The sequence below is a fragment of the Tupaia chinensis genome, unplaced genomic scaffold, assembly GCF_000334495.1.
Source record: "Tupaia chinensis unplaced genomic scaffold, TupChi_1.0 Scaffold000197_1, whole genome shotgun sequence".
NCBI classification, from domain to species: domain Eukaryota; kingdom Metazoa; phylum Chordata; class Mammalia; order Scandentia; family Tupaiidae; genus Tupaia; species Tupaia belangeri.
The window spans coordinates 8,654,795-8,663,538 of record NW_006159672.1 but is presented as its reverse complement, the minus strand read 5'-3'; the positions used below and the strand labels follow the sequence as shown (position 1 = coordinate 8,663,538).

The window sequence follows — 8,744 nt, the reverse complement described above, 5'->3', positions numbered from 1 at the left end:
CAGCAGCAAGCCCAGAGCTGCAGCAGGCAATGAGTAGCTCCCAGCCAGCCTATGACCCAGGCAGGAGGACCCACCACACCAGCCCAGGACCTTCCATATGGGATACTCCTCACTTCCCGCCATGGCAGAGTTGTCAGGCTTGGTTTCCATCCAAGCTGGGCCCCTCCTGGCCTCATTCAGCCCCTGAGCCCTACCTCCCTCTGGCCCAAGGTACTGAACAGGTGCCTCCTGATGTCCTTAGGCTTTGGCTGAAGATCCAGAGTCCCAGCACAGCTTATTCCCTTTTTAGGGGCCTTAACAGTCCCTCCCTTAGGTCCCACTCCAATTTCTACCTGTCAAATCCTACTCAACAAATGGCTGTTTGCACCTGGGACCTGGGCCAACTGTCTATTTTTCTAGAGCTCACAGGAAGCCCATCAGCAAAGACACCAGGTGAAGCCATGGGGCAAAGGGGTGGGAGTGCTGAGCAGGGTCCCTGGCCACTCAATACCTTCCCGATTTGGCCAATTATTTTTTAAAAGGGCACAATACGCCAACTGAGCCCATGGTGGGGGAAACAAAAGCAAGCAACGACAGGCTGGGGTAGAGGCTGCTCCTGCAGGAGTCCTAGAAGGGCCTGCTCTTGCTCTCACAAGAGAGTGGACTTTGTGGCTGAACATATGCCCCTCACAAGGTGGCAGCTGGGCAACAATGATGGGCCCGACCCAGGTGAGCATGTGGTTGACCTCTAGCTAAACTGCTTCCTGAGTCTGGACTTCTCATTCAGGAAGCAGGACAGGGGCCGCCCACTGTGCCCACCCAGATTGCCCTAGGAAGGCAGCATGCATGAAGCAATACTCAGTGCCTAGCCCTGGGGATAGGGGGGCAAGTCTTGACCCTCAGAAGCCTGCAGGAAGCATACGGAGGCAGCAGGGGCAAAAGCACTAGCATTTAGAAAGGCTCCCATTGGCCAATACCTTTGACCAACAGCTTGGCCGTGGAGACTAGGGGCCCAGCGCGGAAGGTGATGGTGCCCGAGTCGGCCACCCCCAGGCCCGAAAGTGTGAGGGAGTGAAAGGTCCCGTCATGCATGGTGATGGTGCTCTGGGGGCTGTTCTGTAGCCGGGTCCCATCCAGCCACCAGTGGGCCTCTGGCCCACCCGCACGAGACACCTCACAGGAGAACGTGGCCACCTCCCCCGCGAAGACATCCACATTCTGCAAGCCACGTACCAGGCACAGGGCTGCCTCTGCACGAGAGGGTGAGAAGGAGGCCAGGATGGGGCACCCAGGATCCACCATATGGGACCACCACAGGGCTGTGGGACAGGGCCTCTGTGGGGTTCACTGCTGCAAGGATGTATTATCAAAACCAGATTTGGTCTTTACTGCTATTCCTGGCACACAACTACTAAAACACTCAGAACTTTTTGAGTGATAGGGAAATTTATTATTTATAATGTGCCCTTTTCTTCACACCTGAGTCTATGCTGCTGTGACTCAGGCCTGCTCTTGCTCTCATAAGAGAGTGAACTTTGTGGCTGAACTCTCTAGGGGTCCCTAGATAGTTGAGGATGGGGGGCTGGTCACCAGAAAGACTAACTATGGGGCCAGCAGGTGGCATGGTGGTTAAAGCTCTAAAATTCCACATGGCCAACTGAAGTTCAAGTCCCAGACCTGGTGGCTTGCTTTCTCACGTTCTCTCTCTCTGTCTTTGTCTCTGTCTGATGAGCTCACATGCTCTACAGAAAATTTTAAAATAATAATAATAAATAAAATAATTCTAAAAAGAAAAAAAAGACTAGGTGTTTAGCGAGTTGAAACTTTCCATCCCACCATAAACCTCTGAAAGGGTGAAAAGGAGCCAGAGGTGTGTTATTCCCTAAAACTGGCATCAGAAGTAAGATTCGCTAGAATAGCCCAGGGATTCCCTGGTACAGGGGCCACCATGAGGTCTACTGATGAAGGTATAACCTGCACCAAGAAGGTGGCCCGAGGTTGGGAGTCCATGCAGGCCAGTTGGCCCACACTGATCATAGGGGAAGGAGACATGTAGGACACCCACAGTGAGCCTATTGAGAGGCTTAGTTAGTGAAACCCCAGCCCATATCTCTTCACTCTCACATAACTCTTCAGGACATACCCACAGGAGGCCAATGATAACCTTCTGTACCCTTTTCAGAAAGCAGAATGAACAAGTCCAAGTCTCATGGGGAGCTGCATGTCTTATTTGACCAATGTGGGGCAGGAAGGAAAGGTCATGGGACCTACCACTCGAAGAGAGTGGAAGTGGTCTCAAGAAGGGAACCCTCTGTACCTAGGTGTGCTTCTCCTGCTCCAAGAACAAAGTTTGTCCAGATGTCTTCTGAGGTCCCTTCAGCCCTAGTATTCTAGAGCCCTAATGCCAGGTGGCAACTGCTCCCTGCCCTGTCACAGAGTGGGCTCACGTTCAGACTTCTCATGTGTGTATTTACAGCAGCTCCCTGCCCTGTGCATCGCCACACCATTCCTCATGTGCATCATCGACCTTCCAACCTTACCCCCATAATTGGCCCCATGACCATCTACCCTCTATCCCCTCACCTTAGAGATTCAGAGCAGGCACAGGGAGCTGAGAGCATTCTTGGGTCACCCCTACTCACACAGCTGAACTCTACATTCCACACCCTACAGGAACAGAACAGCACCAAATGCTTCTTCCACTACCTGATGCCTGGGACCAGGCAAGGGGGATGCCATGTTTAGCCTGTGCTTCCTCTGAGAACTTTCCCCAGGCCATACTGAGGGCCTCCTTGCAAAGAGAGAAAAACTGTCCACAGTTGGCAAAGCCCAGACAACTCTACAACCAAGCATCTCTGACCCATGGGGTAGAGGGTAAGAGAGGGCAGCCAAGCACTTACAGAGATACCAGCTACTATCAGGACATCAAGCAGGCCAGCCCTTGTGCCTGCCCTAGCAGGACCTCCATCAAAAGCCTCGCCACACCATTCCTCATATGCATCATCGACCTTCCAACCTTACCCCCCAATTGGCCCCATGACCATCTACCCCAAGTGCACATCTGACTGACCTCCATCCTGCTCTGTCAGCTCCTCATTCTCAGGTCCCACCCTGGGCCCCAAGCTCATCATCACACCACATGTTCTGGGTGTCCATTCATACATCCCTGCCCACGGCCTTGTCTCAAGCCCATGTCAGGCATCTGTAAGTGAGCTAGATTACCCAGGCTGGAGACCTAGAGAGAGGTCAAAGCACAACTGCAGCTCCATACTTACACACAGTCGCCCATCCTCATGAACACATCAGACCTTCCAGCCCTGATCCACTCAGAAAACCCATGAAATGCCCTCTCTCTTCATTCAACTTGAGGGAACTGGCATTCAGGAGCATTTTCCAGCCCCACAAGCCACACAACTGGTCACATCTGTTCACTCCTAAGTCTCAAGGGAGGGGGACCTGGGATTCAGGACACACTGTCTCCATGTCCAACTCCTCTCGCATACAGGAGGTTCCATGAGGGAAGAGAGGTATGTAGGTGCATGTTCCAGCTTGAGGGTTGGACCTTTACCAAGAGCAGAGGCTTAGAAGATTTGTTCGGTAGTGAAGAATGGTGGATGGTGAATGGGTGGTGGGTGGATGGATGAATGGATGATGGATGGATTGATGTGACAGGAGTAGGACAGAAGAGGAACACTCGATGCCAAACACTCAGATGTGAGTGTTTCAGGGTAAGATATAGCCAAAATTGAAAGTTCCTAAAATCCTGTTTGCATGCCTATGGCCCTGTATACTGTACCCACTACATGGGTTTCAGGACATGTTGCTGTATTCATACCTTTGAGTTTATGCAGATGTGTTAATGTGAATGTGTGTACATGTGCATGTACCTGTATCATTGGGGTAGGCATTTGGAGGGTGGAAGTCAGGATGGCTCTGCTTCTTCCTCAAAGCCTAAGCCATGATAGCCGGGATCCCCATCTCCCTCCAACAGACAGCACTAATCTTGGGCAGGGACCTCACACACATCCCAGACTTTTTCAAGGCAGCTTTTATCAGCCCACCCATAGCAGCCTCTCCAGTCCATGGGCTTAAGGGCCAGAAATTAGAAAACTGTCAGCCCCAAGGCAAGATCACTGCTGGAAACCTTGTGTTTCTGGCTCCCTCCAACAGCTGCTGATAGGTAAGAAGCCTTGGTGCCCAGGCATTCATAGGAAGAGAGCTAAGCATGAGAGGGGGCTGCCCACCTGTGACCTTCAGCTGGGCCTCTGAAGTACATGAGCCCACTTGGAAACTGATGGTTCCAGCATCCTCGAGAGTCACCTGAGGAAGCAGGGAGAAAGATGCTTGGCTCTGGTAGCCCATTCTGACTGGAAGGGGCCCACTCATCTTGCCAGCCCTCAGTGACAGAGCCCTACTACCTCCCCAGTCTGACTCCCTTTAGGAATATCTTCCCAAAAGGAGTTAGAACCTTCACCATCCCAGTGGAGCAGGTTCTCAGAGCCCCACCTTGTGCAGAGTGAGCAAGTGGAGCGTGCCCTCTTCCACGACGATGTCATTCATTTCGTTGGCCTGCAAGGGCACCCCTCCCAAAGCCCAGCGAACCTCCTGGCCCGAAGCCCTGGACAGCCGGCACCGGAAGTGGGCATCCTGGCCCTCGCTGAGCTGTATGTCTTGAAGAGGCTCCAGGATGGTCACTTCAGGGGCTGGATACACAGGAGGCATGGGGTCAGCTTTTGCATTTGGGATGCCACCTCAGTCAGCAAAACCTCTACATTTCTGGGTGACTGCATCCACCCCATGCCCTTTGCCTAATTCCTAAAGACAAGTAGATGGAGGCCTGTTCTTAGCTCTCTCCTCCAGCTCCAGGCAGAAGTCGCAGCCTGGCTTCTGACCCAAAGAGATAGTGGAGATGACCAAAGGCTAGAGGTGGGCCACAGTCTGCAGTGGCCCCCTCATGAAGAGACAGGGGCCTAAACTCCCTCCCCAAGTCTGACTCAGCCCCTCAGCCCAGGACCATTCTATTCTGATACCTGAGCCCATTCTGAAATTGATAACTTACAGATCCACCTCTGTGCCTATTCCCCAGATACCAAAGGTAGGGACCCTCTGTCCTCCAACAGGGCCTGGGGCTGAACTTTCTCCCCACCTTCTCCCACACAGCCGTCACAGAGGCCTGCCCAGGGCCAACTACCTCGGACAGTGAGCTGGGCAGAAGACGAGTGGCTGCCCACATGGAAGGAGACAGTGCCGGCGTCCTCAGGTGTCACACCCTTCAGCAAGAGCGTGTGGATGCAGCCATCCTGCACAGCCACCTCTGTCACCTCATTGCTCTGCAACGGCAAGCCCTGGAGGCGCCACTGCACATCCTTGGCTCCAGCTTGTGACACCTCGCAGCTGAATTTCACATCCTCTTCTGCCTGGACCTCAGAATCGACCAGTCCTCGTACAATGGTCACCTCAGGCTCTAGGGGATGGGGCAAGGGGGACCCTTTACTAGCCAGGTTGAAAAGCCCAAGCCAAGCTCCCATGACCCCTCCTCCAAGAAGCCTTCCTGGCCATCTTTACAGTCTTCTGCTACTCCACATGGCATTTGTCACCAGGTATGCTCACAAGCAAGGCCTTCACCATGACACTGAGCTCCATGAGGACATAAACTAGGTTGGAGCATCTGTCCCCCGAGGCCAAGAGAGTAGTTACGTTTGGAGCAATGTGCAAGGGGTTGCAGAACAGTCGATTGCCCTGTCCCTCTCCAACAATCAGTCACGCCCTACCCAGGACACTAGGGAGGAAAAACTTACAGTAGAAACAGTTGCCCCACCTGCCAACTTGGGGATAAGAAGGGACTATAGACTGAAGCTCTACTCTCAGAGGATGCATGGGGAGGGGAACAGAGATGCAAGAGTGAAGAGGAAAAGAGCTTATAAAGGGACGGGTCTCAGCCACCTCTGTTAACTGTCCCTGACATAGCCAGGTGTGGCCCCAGGGGAACCATAAGGGAGACAGTGTGTAGGATGGGCGGTGAGGGGGAAGGAGCTGGCTCCCCCTGGGAGATCCTGCTGACTCACCTTTGACCCTGAGGGAGGCCAGGGTTTTCTGACCACCCACCATGCAGGCGTACTCGCCAGTGTCCTTGGCCTCCAGCCCGTGGATAAGCAGCTCACAGGTGGCCCCCTGATGCCGCATCTCATACTTGGGGCCCATTGGCAGCTCCACACCCTCCTTGAGCCACTGCACGGGGACCTTGGACTCAGCCTCGGTCAGTTGACAGCAGAGCCGGGCCACAGTGCCCACCTCCTGCTCCACACTCTGCAGCCTGGTCTTGAACTTGGGCCTGGGGGCTGGGGGGCAGGAAGGGACACTTACAGTCGTAGGCTCCTGGCCTCTAGGTCTCCAGTTTGCCACTGAACAAACCCTCAGCCCTGGGATAAGGGAGGCCTGAGGAAGACAGGGGCCAGCTCACCACGGATGGAGAGGCTGGCTGTGCTCTGCGCATGGCCTGTGTCACAGGTGTAGTCGCCTGCATCCTCCTGCTCGGCGCCACACACCAGCAGCTCAGCAGCTGTGCCCTCCTGCACCATCTGGTACTTGGCACAAGGGAAGAGCTGGAGGGAGCCCTTGCGCCACTCTACACCCACACCCGCCTGGCTCAGCTCGCAGCGCAGGTGTGCTGTGGCTCCCTCATCCACCTCCTGGGCCTGCAGCTCCTGGAGGAACCGCACAGGCGCAGCTGCCAGGAAGAGGAAAGAGCGTGAGGGCAGGTCCAGGAACAGCTATGGGGGTAAAGGGATGTTACAGATGGCTCTGGGAGGAAAGGAACACAAGGACATGCTACTGGAAAGACGGTGAACTGCATTGGTGCGGCTATTGAAGTGTAGTGGGGTGCTGCAGGAGAATAGGTCCCAGAGCCACTACTGGGTGAAGGGATGTACAGTAGTACTCCAAGGTGCAATGAGGACCCGCACTGGTGCAATGGGTACCCACACCGGTGCAACCACCCAGTGGGAGGTGCAGACAGGAGAGGTCAGAACCTTTCCCAAGAGTGAAACTGCTCCAGGACAGCTAATGGGCTGGACCACAGAACACAGCTAGGAGAGGAATTGAGGATGCAACTAAGTGTGTGTGTGTGTGTGCCCAAGATTCTGAGAGAAGAATGGAGAAGGGATTACGGCGTGGCCATGCCCCCTGGGGGATTTCTTGCTTTCTTTCTGTCTTTCTGGTCAGCGCATGTGCCCTGTAGCAAAAACCTCTCAAAAAAAAGTCTGTGTGTGGCTAAAACCATAGCTTTTGGAATATGGCAGTAAGCTGGTCATCGCAGCCTGAAGGCGCAGCTCTCCTGCTGCTGATGTTGGAAGAGAGGTCTAGTGCTCACGCTGACTCCCCCCGTCTGTCAGAAACCTCACGGTGCTCAGAGTGAGCCCACAGGAGCCATCACAACAGTCGGAGTCTCCCCACCCTCGCTGATGCAGGCCGAGTCCCCGTCACGGCTTGCCAGGGGTCGGTCCTTCTGTGTGTGTCTGGGACAGACGCCCCTGATGGTGCCCTTTGTCCTTCCTCCTCCTTTCCTGATCTTTTCTCCCACTCTTAAAATTCAGCATGCCTCCAGCACCCCTACCGGGACAGACTCCCCTGCCCTGCAGTGCTGGGGTTAGACCCTGGCTCCTGCAGGAGGCTTCCCTCTGCTCACTGGCAGCACCTTGCTCCCACTCCACCTACAACACCCTTGTGTGAGCTCAGCCGGGACACTCACATTGGGGGGGGGCACAGCAGCTACATGAGGAGGTGGAAGGCACTGTGGCAGAACACAGGTACAGGAGCATGTCAGGGAATAGTACAGGAGGGGAGGGAATGCAGGAGCAGCTACCAGGAAGGGAATGTTCTGCATGGGTAAGGAGAAAAACATAAGAGAGGAGTACCACAAGAGGGCAGACCAGAGCAGAAACAGGGTAAGGGGAACCCTAATACAGCCACAGGTGGGAAGTTGGGTGAGAACGCCAGGCACAGCTACAGGGAGGGACAAAGCCTCAAGGCAGGTCTGCCCCACACCCATCCCCCACATCCCTGCCTCGCCTTCCCCGCCGTCTTGCTGAACTGTGTCTGCCCAACTGGGACCCCCAGGTAAGACTGTCGCCCTGAAAGTCAGCCCTAAGCACGGAGACTGTGCCTTGTTACCTGCCACCCCACCAGTGATCCTGACTCAGGGGCCCGTGTCTGGGGTGGGGGGCACACCTGTGACGGTGAGCGTGGCACTAGTGGCCTGGGAGCCGCAGGCACAGGTGTACTCGCCAGCATCTTCCCGCCGGAGGTTCCGAAGCACAAGTTCTGCAGTGCGGCCCCGCTGCCTCAGCTCCCGGCGCTCATCGGTTAGCAGTTCCAGGCCACCCTTGCTCCATATAACAGTGGCATCGGCTGCAGACAGCTGGCACCGCAAGCTGACCATGGAGCCCTCCTCAGCCTGCAGGCTCTGTAGAGGCTCCCGAAACACCACTTGCGGGGCTAGGGATCGGGCAATGGGAGGCAGGGTCAGTTCAAAACTTGAATGGAAGCACCTGACACCCAACAGATCTGATGCAGTGCCTGTGTTCCTCCTCGGGCCCCCAAGGAAATGCCATGACCCTTCATATCCCAAGGCAAGGTCTCATCCCTCAAACTCCAGGGCAGGGTTGTGTCTTCTTGAGACAAAGAGGTAATACAGGTGCTGTTTGCCCAATATGGCCACATTCAAAATCAGGGACAGGTTGCAGGGCTTGGGACTGTAGACTCTTTCC

At 55.0% G+C, this 8,744-nt stretch overlaps 1 protein-coding gene across 1 annotated transcript in view; it reads right to left on the bottom strand.

Annotated features, from left to right (window-relative positions):
* OBSCN (obscurin, cytoskeletal calmodulin and titin-interacting RhoGEF) overlaps positions 1–8,744 on the bottom strand; it is a 169,478-nt gene that overhangs the window by 61,045 nt on the left and 99,689 nt on the right. Inside the window, exons 52-57 of the mRNA XM_006146982.2 lie at positions 8,206–8,472; positions 6,440–6,706; positions 6,045–6,317; positions 5,171–5,443; positions 4,486–4,682; positions 4,224–4,299 (exon numbers count right to left, since the gene is read on the bottom strand). Coding sequence (XP_006147044.1) covers positions 4,224–4,299; positions 4,486–4,682; positions 5,171–5,443; positions 6,045–6,317; positions 6,440–6,706; positions 8,206–8,472 — 1,353 coding nt within the window. The remainder of the gene's footprint in view (positions 1–4,223; positions 4,300–4,485; positions 4,683–5,170; positions 5,444–6,044; positions 6,318–6,439; positions 6,707–8,205; positions 8,473–8,744) is intronic.